The 18,377-nt window shown below is 44.6% G+C and overlaps 2 protein-coding genes across 2 annotated transcripts in view; both read right to left on the bottom strand.

The window, feature by feature from the left end:
* RABGAP1 (RAB GTPase activating protein 1) overlaps nucleotides 1–18,377 on the bottom strand; it is a 54,530-nt gene that overhangs the window by 17,732 nt on the left and 18,421 nt on the right. The window lies entirely within an intron of this gene.
* Nucleotides 11,756–13,900, bottom strand: GPR21 (G protein-coupled receptor 21). The gene has a single exon (XM_039730611.1). It carries the CDS (start codon nucleotides 13,531–13,533, stop codon nucleotides 12,487–12,489), a length of 1,047 nt encoding a protein of 348 aa, XP_039586545.1. The 5' UTR covers nucleotides 13,534–13,900; the 3' UTR covers nucleotides 11,756–12,486.

The following is an 18,377-nucleotide window of genomic DNA, read 5'->3' as shown; positions in this document are numbered from 1 at the left end:
AGGGAGTGTCACACAGGAAAACATGAGGGAATGCAGGGACAGGTCCTGTATGAGCTGGGATTTCAGCACGAGGAAGATGAAACTTTGTTCTCCACATCACTCTGACACCATCAGCTTCAGATGCCTTGGACATTTAGAAAGCTTAACAGTTAAAAAAAAGGGGTTTAATCCATCCAAAAAACCCATGTTTCTGCTAGGCAAATGGAAAAAGGTTAGAAGTAAAAGATGGTAAAAAAGCACATGACATAATCAGTCAATCAGTGTAAGGAACATTCAATACAGCTTGTGGTTCTTTTTCTTCACAAAATTATTTTTCAAACAACAACAACAAAATTACCACAGTGTGCTTCATTTTCAGTGTGTTTCATTTCTCTTCTGATTTTAATCCAAGGTTAATGCTCCTCTCTGGGGCTTAACACAGACATTTCATTAGGCAAGAAAGCATTATGCTGCTATTAGAATCAAGAGCAGATTGTTTTGGAAATTATATCAAAAGTACTGTTCAGCATTCCAATTTGCTAATAATTAACTGGTAAAGAGGTCTATCTCATTATAAGGAAATTAGAAACAAACAAATCCAATGCTCAATAAATTTCATATAAATAAACACCTTTTAAGTCAAAGACAATTACGCTAATGGCTGGCTGTTTGCAAGCAGGGAAAGACAAAGCTCAGAAACCATTCTGCAAACTTTAAACATGGGAAGACAGACTTAGTGATAACTTATAGTTTCTTGCAAGTTGGCAAGACTCAATTCCAGTGGAGTGCTCCCAGGAGCACAGGCTCTGGCCACTGCCAGCAGCATCTGTGCTCCTACACAAGTGCCTTTCCTGAAGTCACCTGTGCCCTGCTGCAATGGCAAAATAACCTCAAATCCACTTGCCTTTTAATCCACTTATTTAACAGCAGAGACAAAAGCATCTGGTTGGAAACTCTTAAGAGAGGATTCCCAAACGAATCACTCATTATGGCTAAAGAGCACTAATTAGTGGCCTCTCTGGCTTTGCGTGACTTGCTCAGCTCTTGACTCCTGTGTCTCAGTACAATTCCTCAAGCAATCCACCATGAGTTCCTGCAGCTGAAACACAGCTTGGGAAGAGAAAAATCAACGGAAATGATAAGGTTTAAAAAATGTTTTTCAAACCATGGCTTTGAAATCTCCCCATTAGTACAAACTGCTGCAATCCAAGCATTGTGTAACCTTTTCTTTACTCCTATTTTTATACCTTGCTGTGAGAATTGGCTCAATGGGCAATTTCTCATGCTTTCAGGGGACTGGGAACTGAAGGAAACCCTTCTGAACCCACACCCTTCACAAACTGGGATTGAAAAATAGAAAGCTAAGAATGACAGGAAGAAAAAGAAAGTAATAAAGAAAACAGAGTGGAAACCAGCCATGAGAACTGAGGCGAGTGTAGTGAAGATTAAAATTCTCATAACAGTTTGCTGCTCTGAAGGAAAGCAGGAAAATGTAGATGTTCAGACTCAGAATATGCCCTTCCTCCCCTCTTTTATACACTTTAAAATGCTAAGGTAGTTACATTGAAACCTTCCTCTCCAGTTGATTTAAACAGAAACTACATGAGTAATTATGGAAACCAGGATGCAGTCCAGCTGGGAAAAGCCCATTTATTCTGTCAGGATGCATATAAAAGCATATTGGCTCCCCCCTCTTAAACCTGACACATTTAAAGATATTTTCCATGTATTTTCATGATCTTGCAGGGAACATCCTAGGATCTACAAACCATGGCATACAGTTACAGCCTTGATCAACATATTCAGACTGAGACTGTGTTACTTTAGAAGCTTTTTCTGTAGCTCAAGGCACAATTATAGACATGGCAGAGCTGGAGTTCCCTCTTCCTGGGACTGATCTACTTGCAGTTTTCAGCAGCTCAGGTTTATTCCTCCTAATCCACTACATAAACCCAAGAGCATGAAGAAGCTGCAGCAAAGACTTGCTAAAGGACAAGATTTGTGATGAAAAAAATGAAACAAGAAACCTCCAGAGAACAGAGGAAGCTGCCTGCTGGAAATGGCTCATCACCCAAAGATCAGCTCCTGTCACACCAGGCTCCTGGAGAAAATCCCCTGGGGTATAAAACAACCCTGACCTGGACCCAGGCTGCCTTCAGAAGCACCACCAAAACGGAGAAATTCAAGGGGTCCAAACTTTGTTCCCCCTGCCCCAGAATGATTCCAACTGTGGAATTTGCTCCCTGCTGAGTTATCTGCCACACCCGCCAGCAGCCCAAACTGGGCCTGACTCTCACTCTTGCCACATCCATTTCCACATTCCAGTCACTCCTTCCGAGCTCCCAGTGGCTGCAAGAATTCTGCCTCAGTCAGAGGTGACTGTGGGAAGGGTCTGCAGTCCCAGTCCCCGCTGGGATTCTCCTGCTGTGCCAGGGTGGGAGCAGCACGTGGGGTGTTGCTGCAAGGCATGGACGAGCCACCCTGGAGTGCACCAAGCCAGGGACAGATTCCAGCACACCCAACACGCAGAGAGAGCCAAAATTCTGTGCAGCTTTCATGGGCAGCAGCAGGGGTAATATTACACGATAGGGATAAGTTATTTTGAGCAGATCTGTACATTTTAAGTGCATTCAAATATATTAAATGGTCTTTTGACAGCTATTTTCAGTGTCAGCAGGATCCTGTGCTACCAGGTCTATTTTGCAGGCTGATGGCATTCCCATAATTACTTTTATTAAGCAATATTTACATTCATTTTTACTCAGAGTCCACTTCCTGCATTTGTTTTTGCCCAAACCACTGGAGAAGGTTTTGGTAGGAGGAACTGCACCTGTTACTGAGACCTCAAGGAAGTGACACAAACCACAGGTTCAGAGTAATGTACTTGTTAACTTCCCACCAGGAATGCTGCCTGCAGAATGTGTTACCTGAAGTCAGCACTTGCCCAGAACATTCACAGATAAAAAAGTATTTGTAGAGAAAACCTGAATAATTTAGACAAATTTGGACTGGTTAGACACTGCAATTGGATACAATAGTGCATTGATACAGCATAGTTTCAGGCCAAATATGGCAATATAGTGCAATTCTAAAAATAAAAGTGAATCCCTTGTGATATCCAGCCCTTTCGCTCTGCTCGTTTCCTTTTAGGGCTCAAGTTTCCCACAGGAAAATTAAAGCGAGGAGTTTGCCTACAGTGCCCTGCAGCATGCATGGATAAAGCACAAACACCAGCCAGGCTGGAAGCTTCTCCTGCCCCTGCACCCACTCCAAGACTGTTCAGAGCCATGGAGACAAGGGGGACAGCCCCACCCCGTGCCAAGGAACACACCTTCAGCAGCACAGCAACAGAAAACCACCCGAGACAAGCCGTGAAAACATGTGACGTATCATTTATTTCTTAAATGTATTTATGATCCATTCAGACCTTTCAAATAAAGTGTACAAGTGCATTTCAGAATAAAAAACTACACTCTTCACACAGCTCTGTAGAACACTACATTTCATCAAGAAACTTGAAGCAAAAACTTCCTATTAAACCACCCATGCATCCTTTGGCTACAATAATATCACTGATCAACAAGTACTGCTAGTCAATTCCGAGTTTCCCTTTAAAGAGAAGGAGCATCCTAAAATATGCTACCCCTTCCAGAGACCTCTCTTTAAAGAGAGAATATTAAATAAATTAGCTAGGCTTTTAGGCAAAACAGTAAGGCTACTTAGTACTGTTGATGCATGATCCATATATTTGGAGAACAGGCAATCCCAGGCTATGTGAAATGCGTCAACAGCCCTTGAAATTTTAGTAGTATCAAGATTACATCAATCCAGAACAAATGGCAGACAAAAATGTAACCAGTGGAACAATCACTGAAAAATGTGCAGTTTCTTGTAGGATGGGAAGTGCTGATAACAGATTCAGAAAAGTGTTTATAAAATCCGCTAAGAACCACATTGACATTCTTAAAATTACATATTGTACAAAGCCCTAAACTCTGTGAGTGTACAACCACTGCCCTGTTAAACTGCTTGTTTGGGGATACATATACACACACATGTAAAATCCACAGATACTCTCATCTGAAAGCAATCAATTTAGCACGGCAGCGACTGTACAACTGCACAGCACACAAATATATATATGTATGTACATCTACAGCAAAAAGGAAACAAGCCAAGAGATGTAGGACACAGCTGGGGTACACACCATCTCAAAAGGGAATAATACATTTCTTGGAGTTTTAATAGCTCTTAGCAAAATTACCTCCTGGAAATAATTATGCAAAGATTTAGAATCAGATATTTACATGCTTCCGATTTATCTAATTCTATTTAATAATTAAAAATATGCAAGTATTATTTTAAGTCAGTAACATTTGTCATTTTTGGCTCAACTGTAGTTTTTCTTATTATTAGTCTTAGTTGAAAAAACAGCTACAGAAATGTCTATTAAAACCACGGGGTGGAAGAACCCCTCTCCCTATACTTTAACAGTTCTGAGTTGGCACAAACAGGTAATTCTGGAGCCCCAGCATAACTCTTCCTCAGCTGCCTCGTGCATGAGAACACCCTTCCCTTGTGTGAGGCAGAGCAGCCCCAGCAGAGCCAAGGACCATCGAGGAACCCACCCAGCCAGTCCCCACTGTGTCAGAACTCAACCAGAACTAGATCTCGAGGGCCAGACTGCCTCTGATTCACCTGTCTGCTCTGCTCACCTGCTTTGGTGCAGGTTTCCCCACAGTTCTTCCTAGCAGGGGTTCCACACTCACAGCTCTTTCTCATCTTTTCATACAAAACAATTTCCAGCATTAAAAGGTGCACAAAGTTCTTACAAACACACACATACACATTCTCACCTGTGATTTCATCTGCTCTTGCCCTTTGCACTGACATTCAGGAAAAAACTCTCAGTTGGAACTTGTGTAAGGAGCTGGATTGTCTCCCAAACAGAACTCCTGAAAACAACCTCTGACACTGTCAGATCTCCACGGGACACACCAGAATAACCCCACTGGTGGCTTCTGCTGTACCAGGTACTGTGAAAGGTGCAAGGAGACAGGTGGGACACAAGGAAAACGAGCATCACAGAGCCATGGAATGGTTGGGTTGGAAGGGACCTCAAAGCCCATGCAGTGCCACCCTGCCATGGCAGGGACACCTTCCACTCTGCCAGGCTGCTCCGAGCCCTGTCCTGGGCACTGCCAGGGATCCAGGGGCAGCCACAGCCTCTCTGGACAACAGAGAGGTTTTAAAGGAAGATCACTCCACTGCATTTCATTCAGCAAAGCAACCTAAAAGCACATGCACGCACAGCCTCCCATGCTCGTGGTTTAATTGTAAACAGCATGTGAAAAAAACAATTTAAAAAGGTACGAATACAATTCTGAAATCCCTGAAGAAAAGACATACCCACGAGTATTAAGAACAGTAAAAAAGCTCATCATTAGCAATTGCAAACGTGTTTCCATCCTGTTGCATTCATTAGAGAAATACAAAATTGAATCTAGTGTTTACATGCTAGAATTACAATAGAAACTAGATTTCAAAGGTTACATATGGAGAGAAATGTATCAGCATAGGAACTTGCAAAAGACTGTGCTGTACAGCATTTCTAAAGACATGAGTCTCTCAAGACAATACAATGATTGCAAATCCTTTCAGACAGTTGAAAAGCATGGCTGGAGGTAATGCTGCTTTCTGTTCTCTGAAAGGATTAACTGCACCAGTATTTTTAGTAGGTTTTAATGACAATTTAACCTCAAGAAATACCTAACCCCTCAAAAACTGAGGTGATCAGAAACATACAGGTACCTTACAGCCCTCAGGTTTTATTTCTTTGTACACTAAACATCAATTCATTCGACAGCATCTACAGAAAACGTTTTAAAAAAATGTTTTTATGAAATACTTTTCATATTCAGTAATGCTAATATTTAAAAATACTTCACAGTGTGGTACTAATGTAACTTCATAAAACGAGCAACTTGAGTTCGCTAAAGCTCAAAGCCTTACATTATATTAAAATAGTCCAAAGATCCCACACACACACACAGAATCACTAGCACTATAAATATACTTAAGCCACTTTAGTGCAAAGTCTGGTTTTGCTTCCCCTGACAAATCCCTCTATATTCCTGCCAGCATATTAAAACGTCATCCTTTACTAATCTAATTATTGATTTTCAAGGATTCATTTACAGTTGAAATCCCAGAAGAACTTTTTTCAATTTCCCATAGAAGTAATGACTTGGTTTATTAAGCATTTGATTCTTGCTTCACGTGGTCTGTGTAACACTGAGAATGACTCGCATATGCACAGCAAGATTTGAGTTCATCTTTATGAGGAGCCACTCAAATTTACTTCACCTTTTAACAGAAGGATGTCCAGTAATGACCATCAGAAAGAAGCCAAAGCTTTGAATTACAAAATTGCTATCCTCACTTTACAAATTCATAAATGGAAGTTGGGACAGAAAGTCAGGAGTGCCTGCTCTGTCCCAGCCTCACACACAGGCAGGTGGAGCCTTCCCCAATCCCCTCCTTCCAATGGGTGTCTCTCTAAACCCCTGCTCCAAACATCATCCAATGCAACGTGCATCCACTCAGCACTTCTGCAACTTCTCAGCCACTAAAGCCACTGGTAACCAGCCCTCCATGAGGTCTGTCCCACGGGGAGCTGCTGCCTCCTGGGCTCTCCTGGAGCAGAGCCTGCACATCCTGCCATCAGCTCAGGGAAGCTGCCTCCATAAACAAACATTCCACCTGGCTAGAAAACAATGTCACAGGGGGAAAACTGAAAAGCTGACCAAACAAAGTCCATCCCATCAGATTAACTCCCTGTGGGTGGAACACCTCACACACAGAACAGTGACACGGACTGACGTGACCTGAACTCAAACGAGGGGCTGATCATCACCCCAGGTCTGCAGGGAATCCCTCTGGGCTGGCTGTGGGGGACCCCAGGCTCAGAGGAGCTGCCTCCAGGGAGCAGCAAAGCCAAAGCAAGAAGGTAAAACTCTGTTTTTAAAAGTGTGTATTGTAAAGAAAAAGACCCACATGAAATACTCCATTGTTTTGACCCAGCTCCAGCAGGTTTCCTCTCTTTGTTCCCAACGGCCACAACTTTCAGTTTCTTTCTCTGAACACAACAGCACCTGGTCCTACACTTACTACATTTTAATTCTGAAGACCTATCCCCTTCCAAAAACATAACTTTAGTATTAAATGCCTTTGCTTATGTGCAGAAACATCTTTGGAAGCAGCACCTCTGCAAGCACAGGCAATAATGGAAACACCAACTGGAATAAGACACCAGCTCAGAAGGCAGAACACATTTCTCTGCACTGAAAATGGGACATTGTCCCACCAGCCCAAAAGAGGGGCTGTTTGCTTTGATGGAGACAGGCTGTAAAACCTGACCAGCTGCAGCATCCTTTGGCCTGACCACAGCCCCATACACACAACAGCACTCACTGTACAGGGAATATTAAAGATAACATTTGCATAAACTTGGATTAAAATCTGAATTTTATCTTGAATGACACCACGGGAAAGATGTGCTATATTTTGCAAAGTCATGGAAGGGAAGAAGAAACATTTCTAAACCAAGCAATAAAATAAGGGCCAAGTCAGGCAAAAGTTTCAGCAGGTGCTTCAAAAACTCAGAACCAAACCGTGCTAAAACAACAACAACAAAAAAGCCTTCCAAACCCTACACCTCCTGGAAGGATGTGCTATATTTTGCAAAGTCATGGAAGGGAAGAAGAAACATTTCTAAACCAAGCAATAAAATAAGGGCCAAGTCAGGCAAAAGTTTCAGCAGGTGCTTCAAAAACTCAGAACCAAACGTGCTAAAACAACAGCAACAAAAACGCCTTCCAAACCCTCCACCTCCCCTCATTAAATGATCTAAAACAGATGAATTGGAAAATGTTTAGAAGGGTCTTTTGTTTGTACAGTCTGAAGGCAGATTCCTGTGCTCACATAAAGCCTCCTAAGGAATATGTTTTAAAGCACCAACCTGACTTAGAAGTTCTGTCAACTTCAAACCCGTTGTGAAGTAAGATCAGACTGAAATATTTCAGACTTCCTGACTCACGGAGTTACTGCCTTGATAATCACAGCACGTGGGAACACCACGATAAATAGCAAAAATCTCCATGCTGCATTTGCACACTGAATGTTTCCATCTCCTATCACATCCAGGCCTTGGAAGTGTCTTTTTTCAGAAGAGACAAACTGAAATTTAGGGTTCTCACACATCCAGTGTTTACATGAGAGGGAGGGAGCAATGCCATTGGGAATTCTCTGTCTCCTGCAATTCTCTGTGCCTTGGTACTTTGTACCCCCTTCTTCCTGTCAAAGCCTTGTGACAAATATCCAAAACTGCCCCTTGGCACTCTGACACTGAATGTCAGAATCCCAAGTAACAGAAACGTATTTCTGAGTGATAAAAAGCTTAAAAACAAACTCCCCAACAACAAATAAAGACTGTAGAAACTGGTAACATTTAATAAAAAAATTAACAGTAGATAATAGCAAAACTTTTGTTCGACACAGAAGATTTCTGTTGAGTTTAAAAATACTGTCCCTTGATTGAGATAATAAAAAAATAATATTTCACAGCTATTTTCCCAGTATATTTGGAAAATGACAACATAATCACAACCTAAACTTCCAGTAATATTTTTTTTCTTAAAAAAAATAAAAAGGACTTCTACATGAAGCAAATTACCATCTTCTGAGAAGCTGTGAGTATAGAAATCCTTCCCATGGCACTAAAAAAAGCCACTGAATTGCATCTTGCAAATTGAACCTTCCAGCAGCTTAATTTAAAAGTGAGGCAGATAACTCTAATAAAAAATAAATTTATAGTCTGAGATGGAACTTCAAAATTAGTTCATTTAATCATATCCCAGCCCCATTTTTATGAAGATGCAATCTGATTTCTGTCCTCTCCTCAGCGTGGCATTTATCTGAGCAGTGCTCTCACCACTGATTTCCAAAGCACCCAGACACAAACAGAGCCAGAGGTGGATTCATTTCATATGTGGAGGCTGAAAATGATCCAGCTGTAAAATTTGCTGCCTGACCATTCCTAGCAGGGAGTGTGATGGGAAGGGCCCTGTGCCTGCGTTGGGTGCAGGACCAAAGGTGTTCAATGCACTGCTGAGAAACAAAGGCAGGTTTGCCAAAATTATTTTTCCCACCAATGGCACAGTGAACAGAATCCACCCCCTGCAATTTCACTGAAGACAACAGACTCAAATGCTATAAATATTTAAAACACCTAAACACATACTACACATACCACATCAACATTAAATTAAGAGAGAAAAAATGTAATTTAAAATTTTAAAATATCAATAAATTAACACAGACAAAAAGAGAATTATTTGACACTAATACCAAACTAATGAGGCAACACTAAAAGTGTCTGTACAGTGGATGAAACTTGAATGCATCAACTGGCTGCAACTCCTCTCCATCCTTATCACTTGGAGACTTCCAGACTCTGATTTTCACCTCTTACAGGAAATGTCTGAGCTGAGGAAGACTTGGAGATGAGTAAGGCAACTGAAAACAGCCTGGCTGTCGGGAATGTTAGAACTGAACCTTTGCTGCAAAGCAGCAACAGCTGCAAGAATGCATCTGCATCTGGATCAGCCACCACGCTCCAAGTGCAATTCCAGGCTCAGGGCTGAAGGAGCAACTGCTTCAGCTCCAGTTAAATCTCTATGCCATGATTTAGACCCCTTACCAGTTTCAAAAACTTTCAACATTGTCAAAAACCAGCACACAATGCTCCTATTTAAACCTTCTATTTAGCCATAAAAAAACCCTAAAAGCAAAAATCTTTTCTTTGCAGCTTCCACTTAAACCTGAAGCTGCCATTTCTAGGGTTGAGGCCCTGGCAGATTCTTCTCTTCTATTAAGTTCAATCAAATGCTATTTCAGTGACACACTGCATCATTTCAAAGACTTGGAAATGTTAGATAAGGTGAAGAGTCAGAGAAAGGCTATGGGGAGTTTACCTGAGAGGCTGTTCCAAAAATACCACACACACACACTGTGACATTAGTGACTAAAGCCCTTGAATTGTTCCCCAAAGCCCACCTTTGCCATCACACCCACAGAGCGCCCCAGACAACCAGCCAGGATGAGCAGGAGCTTATTATCCCACTTCTCCTGCCAGTGAATCACTCCAGGCCTGAGCTCCCCCCCGGCTGGCTGTGTCTAACCAGAATTGCCACTGAAGGGCTGTGCCAAGCAAAGCCCCCCGGGCTGGGCTCCCTGTGCCTGGGGGGACCCAGCACAAGCCCCTCGCTGCTCTTTACTACAGAGCAAGAAATGGTGGCCTGAAAGCAGCAGGGTTTAGACAACCTGTGCTCTTAAAATTTCAGATGAACTGAAGAGGATGTTTATCTTGAGAGGTTTGGACTGACTATGGATGAAATAGCTGGAAGCTGATCAAGATGCCACTTAAATGCTTTGCCCCAGGGCCCTCCAAGAGAAGGAGGCAGCAGCAGCAGGGGCTCTGCCCCATCCTCCCCTGAACAGGTACACACACATCCAGAGAGGAACTCAAGTGTACCAGACTGAGTGCTGACAAATACATGCCATGCCAGGAATGCTTCATCCTGCTGCTCTCTCTCTCCTTCCCCATTTCCTCACTGGCAGCCCCATGAGACTGCACTGGAGCAAATGTGGATGGGCAGCAGGGCTGGGCTGTAGCAATCCTGGCATGTGATGGGGCAGAGAGAAGCTGCTATCCTCCAGGGCAAGGCATAGAGAGGAGAGGCCAGGGCTCAGCACAGCAGAGAGGAGGGGGGAGTTTGCAGGAGGGACAGGGCAGAGTATTAAAAATATGATCTTGATCTAGAACAACACAGACTTGAAAGGATTTAACAAAAACAAAGCCTTGCCTTTGGCCAAGAGAATTACCCCAATTCTAAAAATACCACATTATTTTCCCTATCTTTTTTCATTCCCACTGTGACTAAGAGCACACCAGCTGTACCAGAGGAGCTCAGGGAATTCCCCACTCAGCAGCCCAAGGCAGTGACGGGAAGCACAAGGAGGGGCACAGAGGGCAGATGGTCGGGGGCACAACCTGCTCTCAGAGCAGGACAGACAGAGGGACAGCCCTGCACCAGGGACAGGGTGACGCTGCAATCCACCACTACAGGAATACTCGGTTCACTTTCATTTCCAAAATAGAATAGTAAAAAGACAAGGATATTCTTTAGGAAAAACTCAACAATTTGAGGGCCGTTCTGCCTTCTAAACAGCATGACAGTACTCAAAACATTTCATCTAGGCTAGCTTGAACAAGCTGTGGTCAATGAGATTTGGTTCCTCAGATATTGCCTTTGTCTGACCAGTTAGATATGCTTTTGCCAACAGGATTTAGCTCCTGCTATATTTGAACCATCTTTAATCCCATGAAGGCTAAAGAAAAATGTCTCTGATTTAGCTCTGTGCACTTATGAATAACTCAAATACTACAGTTAAATTTACAACATAGTTCCCTTAGCTGTTTAGAAGACAATTGTTTTCTTTCCTTTCCCCTTAAGTTCCAGTATGTAAAATATCAGAAGAATTTAGATTAAAAAAAAAAAATGGGGACATGTTATTTTTAAAGTTGTTCTTGAGAAAATTTCCACATACAAACCCGCAGCATTTCTCCACTGGTTTGAGAACAATTTTCACATGTTGGCATCATCCTTGAGTGGCTGCCACAACTCTGGTATCATAAAGCAACACGTATTTTCTCTTAGCTTATCAAAACACATTTTATTTAACTGCTAAATTTGGTCTGATCCAAGTTTTTCCTCTTACTCCACAACAAACAGGAAAACGCAGATGCCGCACTCAGATCCAAACATGCATCCTACCGGGGAGGGCACGGGAGCCAGACCAGCCCTAGGAGTACTGCCCAGACCACACCGCTGCACTCACGGCTCCTTAACAGAGTTCACACTGAAATGTTCACATCGTGCACTCCTGTCCTACAAGTCCTGTCTAGGTAGCACTGGAAAACAAATTGTTTGGCCCCTTCTGTTCTGACGCTGGAACATTGTGTCAATATACTTTGGCATATATTAAAAAAATCCCTGTAATATACCATAGACTGTGACATTTCCACTTCAGATCTATCATTTACATGTGAAGCACGAATCTCCAAAGAACCCAGTAAAGCTGTAAGAAAGACTACATTTTGCCGAAGCTCTCAGACACCCACTCCATTCAGTCACACCAGCTGGAGAGGTAAGTGTCAAGATACAGCTTTATTCTTTAAAACGAATGGGGAGGTGAAACTCCACAGCCTCCTCCACAGCAATCATTTTTTAAAGTGAAACCACAACGCTATGTGCTCCTGATCCTTCTATGTCAGCAGCATTTCTCAGAAACCTTTTTGCAAATCTGGTATCTTAAAATCGTATCTAAGTTATTTTGCAATCTACGCAATTGTCCCTGCACTTCCCAGTCCAGCTGACAGGCGTCCTAGACATGACATCCATTGGAAGATCTTTTGCTCCTAGAGGTAGAGGAGTCCTTAGCTACCCTCTGTCTAGCACACGAGGCACAGATGGCCCCCGAGAGACGCTTCAGCCCCTTCTGAAAGACACTGTTGGAGAGACTGTAAATGACACAGTTGCAGAAACTGTTGCTAATGGCAAGCCAAGTGGTCAAGAAGGACGCCACGCGGTTACTGTAGACATTGGAGCTCTCCAGCAGGAAATAGATGATGTAGGGCAACCAGAGGATGTAGAAGACGCTGGTGATGCGGAAGAGGACCATGGCGTAGCGCTTGTCCGGGCAGGGCTGGGCCTCCCCAGCCTCCCCGTCCTGCGAGCTGAAGCGCACGCGCCGCTCGTTGATCTCCTTGGTGTGCTGCTGGCAGATGCGGAAGATGTTGAAGTAGGTGAAGCAGACGATGAAGGCGGCCGGGGCGTAGAGCATCACCACAATGAAGAGGGTGAAGTAGGCATCGGTGTTCCAGGAATTGGCGCACCACTGGAACACGTCCCCGTGGTATCCAGGCTTTCCCCAGTGAAAGGAGGGTAAGAAGACCAGGCAGGAGTAGAGCCAAATGGTCAATATGCAGATCCGCAGCCTCCAGGGGGTAACCAGCGTGTTGTAGGTCAGGGGCTTCGTGATGGCAATGTATCTGTCAATGCTGATGCAGGCCAGGGAGGCCATGGAGACACTCTTCAGCACTGATACCACATAACCAAAGATTTGGCAAACCAAGGACTCACTTAAAACAATAGGATAGTGCAGCAGAGACAAAGAAGGCACCAGACAGCTCACGCCCACCAGGAGGTCAGCATACGCCATAGTCTGGATGAAGTAGCTGGTGGTGTGGTGGTTCAGCAGAGGTGCACAGTGAAAGACAAATATAACAATAATGTTGCCCGAAATAATCAGCACCATGAGGAACACAATAATAACCACTTCCAGGAGGCAAAAATTGATGGTCTCCAAATAGCTAATGGCCAGGAGACAGAAGGGCCGGCCACTCTGGTTGCCAACCAAAGAGGAGTTCATCTTGAGCACTGCAGTGATCTCTCTTTACTTCATGCTCCTGCCTGCTGCCTGCAGCCACTCCAGGCAGCTGCTGTCATTGCGGCTGGTGCTGTGTGTGCAGCAATGTCAAAACCGGAGCTCCAGTCCCCAGGGCTGCTCCAGATGCTGCTGCTGTGCATTGTCTGCAGCACAATTCCCCTTTAAATCCGGCTCCCCGCCGCTGCCGCTGCACCGGGACCCAGCGGCAGGCATGTCAGCAACTTCCCCGGCGCACCGGAGAGGGCTGATACTGATGCCCTCCTGGGTGGGCTGCCGCGCCGAGGGGGGATGAGGGGCTGGGGGAACAGGGAGAGGAACCTCCACCGAGTCAGGACGAGAGTCCTCCCAAAGGCTGACAGAGAGAAGGGGAAAGTGTTTTACAGAACCGCCTCTCCCCCGCGCTGCCACCTCCGCCGCTCCCCTCCTTCCCCACGCCCTGCTCAGCGCTCCCCGTCGGCCCCGGCTCCAGCCCCGCTCCCGCCCCACGCCCCGCCGGCGGCAGCGGGAGGCGATGCCGCCTCCCCGGAGCCCCGGCAGCCGGGCGGGGGGATGCGCGGCGGGGAGGGCGGGGGTCCAGCCCTTCTCCGCTGGCTCCATTTTGCACGGCGCTTTTGTTCGCCGCCTCTCCGGGCCCCGCCGCCGCCGCCCCGGCCTGGGCGAGGCGGATCCACGGGCGGCCGGTGCCGGTGGGAGCCTCACCCGGCGCGACCCCGCCGCCCCCGGCAGCGCACGCGGGTCCCGGCGCCGGCGGTGCCGCAGGGACACACACCCAGCGCAGCCCGCTCCTCCTCCCGCACCCTGCACGGCGAGCGCCAGCCGTCCATCACCGCCCTGGATTCACGCGGTTCGTCGTCACTTAAAGGCTTTTCCATCCCAGCTCTTTTGGCGAAATACCTATTCTGGAATGAACGTGCCTGTCCTAGGTGTGCTGTGTGTTGCTCACAGGAACACACTGCCCTGAAACCAAGGGCGAAGCTGAGAACGATGTCCCACCATTAATCCAGATGCTGCTCCAGGTAGGCAGGCACCTCCCTCCATACAGAGACACACACAGAACGCAAAGGCATCGCCGTGCCTGACATCGGACACCAAAGCACAAGACCCAGCGACATTCCAGCCAGCAAAGACGTGAGAGATTCACAGCACAGCGCTTCAACTTGTATTCACACCCTAAGTTAATATCATCTCACTATTTAACCAGAAAAACCTCTTTGAAGGCAGAGAGGCATAAGAAGGTACAGCTCTGGTTTATTGTTTGTTCCCAGGTATGCAGGAGCTCATTCTCTGCCCCTGACACCAGGCTGCTCCACTGCCACCACTCTGGGCAAGCCCTTGCTACAGGATTTTGTATTTGAATGGATCAAACCAGTAAAAAACCGGAGCGAAGTTCTTCAACAATCAAAATCATTCAGTCAGACATCAAAGTGTGTGACTGGCATCCTTACAAGCTTATGTCCACACTCTGAATTCAACCAATACCAACAAACCCAAGGTTTTGGTTAACCTAAGCTAAACATTGGTCATTCTGCGGAATACCCAATGGGAAATTAATTGTGGCCAAAGGAATAGATGTCAAAGCAACTGAGCCACAACTCTCAGGTTTTCAGCTGACCAGTAAGTACAAGAAACATTTCATGATACACTTGTGGTGGCCAAAAATCTGTGCTGGACAACAGAATGACTTGGCAGATTTTTAGTTAGTCTTGTACAAATGCCTGAAAACAAAAACGTGGGGGTTCTGCCCTATCTTTAACCCAAAAAAGATCTCTTCACTATTGTCCACCTTTTTTTTTTTTTTAATTTATGGTGTTTCTACTCATGGCAACTGAAGTACTAGAACTGTAGCTAGGAAACATAAACTTTGAAATAAATTTAGGCCAGGGTATTGTGGATTTACAAAAAACAAACTATGATTGAATTACTGCTGGAGAAATGATCTCCTATCTTTCCAAAGCAGAGAATGATTTACATACCGATTGATTTCTGGATCCTTGGGCATGAATAGACACCTTATAAACAGCCCCATGAAAAAGTATGTTACACTGAACTTCCTAATCAGATACATAAAAACAAGGTAGCAATGGAAATACTGGGCCCAACCAAAATGACATCTGGTTGCTGCAATTTTTAAACAGAAAATGCACCATGAAATCAAAAACTCCCCAGTGTTCAGGTTTTATGAAAAGCTCAACGCCCTTAGAGCCGAGGTATTTCTGTAGAAGAGCCACGTCTGTTTTTTCCTTTAACTGACATTCTATTGTTTCTCCGAAGCTCAGAGCAACGACTCCACTCAGTGCTCCTGCCAGCTCACTCCTGCCAGCTGAAAACACCCAAACCAGCAAGAGCTGCACCTCCTCCCGTGCCTGCACCTGCAGCCAGCCCAGCAGGTGAAACAAAGTGCCCCTAGAAGGTAAGAGGGGTACAGTGCCTGCCCCCAGCTCTCTGCTTGGGGGCACCACCAGCACAGCACCAGAACCTCTCCTAAAGACACCAAAACCTGGGGCTGAGGTCTGTGAGACTGAAAATACTGCTGTGGTGTACAGACTTCTCCCACTGTACACCACACAGCACCACCTCATCTAAGGCAGTGAAAAATACTCCAGAAATTATTCAAAGTTACAATGACAACTCCTGGGAAAACTGCTGCTTGTAAAAGATAATTAAACTTTTATCACCACGTGATCAAAACTAATCAAACGAGGAATCTCGAGGTTCAGGCACACTGACAAGGCTACGTCATCGTACACTGTGATGCACAGATGCATGGCAGGTTCCATTTCAGCTGATTGTACAGTCATGGCCCTCTGCCCTCCTGAAAATTCAATGTATTCTTTTTAATTTATAGGAACATATGGAAATATGATTGTGATACAAGTAGAAAATAAGTGTTAGCCACCCACAGCTAAGGTTCTGTCACATTTTATGCTACCGATGACAACACACTCAGTCAAATAACAGTAGTGACATTTTAATCTATTTCTTCATTAAAAACTAGCATCATTTGCAGCAAGACAGACAAGTATATTTGGTAGAACGTCTGTGTTCTATAATCCTCATCTCTTGGAGACAAAAAGGTGGGAAGATGAGAAAGTGGGTAGCAGGAATCCTGCTGTAAGAAAGACAAATTAATCTACCAGGCCTGGGATTTCTCCCAGAAATGGTGACCCCAGAGTAACATTCCAGGATACTCCTCCTGACACTGGACTATTACTTTTTATTTATTTGTGCCACAAGATGTCCCTCTCACGTTGTAATTTTCTTAATATAGTGTATTTATCTGGTACAACAGTTCAGGGCTTCTTCCTTTCAACATTACTTCCTCCCACACAGACCTATATCCAAAAGCTTTTTATTTTCTCCTCAATATTGTAAATGTCAGGTTTTTAATGTTGATATTATAAAGAACATCTCCACTGACAGATTCAGTAGTTGTATTAATCCTTTCTAAAATTTGTCTGTTGTGGCTGTTGTCTCATTCTCTTTGTTTGTATCATGATTATTTGTCTTTTTTAGCCTGTCTGGTTCGCTTTACGTGTTTTCTACTCAACAACACTTTCCATCCACCTATGCCTGTCCAGAACTTGAGTATTGTTCCTGCAGGTGTCTGTTAACACCTGGAGTGGGTCCCCATGAGTCTTCTGCTACCTTTCAGTGGCTGGAAGCCTGAAGATTACCAGCCCTAACTGTGATGCCAAAGTGCTACCAGGAGCAGATGCCCTTCCCAGGGATTGTCCAGATCGCTTTACCCAGAGCTTGCTTTCTGTCCCCGGTAGGGACATGACCTTAATTCACTGGGCTGGCTCTCATCCACACTCCCCACCACCAGCATGGCAGTCTGGAGCTGCTAAAAGCTTTATCATTGCACACAGATGGTGTGCAAATTCTCAAAAGTAATTTGTGGAAGCACCATGATGGTGAAACTTCAACCTTCCCGCAATAACAAAGCGCAGAGAACAAAACCCCAGCCAGTGTGTGGCAAAGAAAACCAGAGCAAATAATTAATATATGCTGTCATGATGACTGGAACACAACGAGCACACCTTGAAACACAATTTCAATGCCATTTTTAAGTCATATTCAAGAGGAGAGCTAGACACAGCTCTCCTGAATGGTACAACACAACAGGAGACATTTCCTTTTCAATCCTTCAGTAGCCACTCAGTGAAGAAAAAACTGTGCTTTCAGCAATTAATTTGCAAAGGAAAGGAAAAAACCAGAGGTTACCCAAACTTGCCCAGGAAAGCAACCACCAGAAGAAATACTGGGGTACTGCATCCAACATTCTGTGCACAGGGGGAAAAAATCTCTGAAACAGGCCAGAAGGTGATGAAGCAGCTGTCAACACAGACCCTTATTAATTTGGGACTGTGCTGCTGCATGGGGTCAGGAAAAGCCTGGCAGAAATCAAATGCAGCTACAGGAATAGAGGGCAACATGAAGAGAGAAGGGGCACTGCATTATGAGCACAGCTTCCCTGCATCTCCTGCTCACATGCCAGGGCACAGGTTGTACATGGACTCCTTGTGCTCCTGCACTACAGCACAGCAGTCACTGTCACATAAACCCCCTTCAAGGCATGGTAAAGCAAATAACTGCAGGCTTGCCAGAGAAGAATTGCCATTAGAGACATGCAAAACATGGCAAAGCATTACAAAGATGGGAAAGCAATGTAATATAATGGACCCTTGTCTTCATATAATTAGCAATTTTTTTTCCCAGGAACATTTACTCCTATACATTGCTGCATACTGACTGTAACTGAGCTGCTATTTTAAGAGCAGTAAGAATTAGTCACATTAGAACTCCAAAATTATCACATTTCATGC

Source organism: Passer montanus, unplaced genomic scaffold (genome assembly GCF_014805655.1).
Source record: "Passer montanus isolate IOZ18808 unplaced genomic scaffold, ASM1480565v1 scaffold73, whole genome shotgun sequence".
NCBI classification, from domain to species: Eukaryota; Metazoa; Chordata; class Aves; order Passeriformes; family Passeridae; genus Passer; species Passer montanus.
The sequence above is the reverse complement of the archived record's forward strand: the minus strand, read 5'-3'. Positions and strand labels throughout refer to the sequence as shown.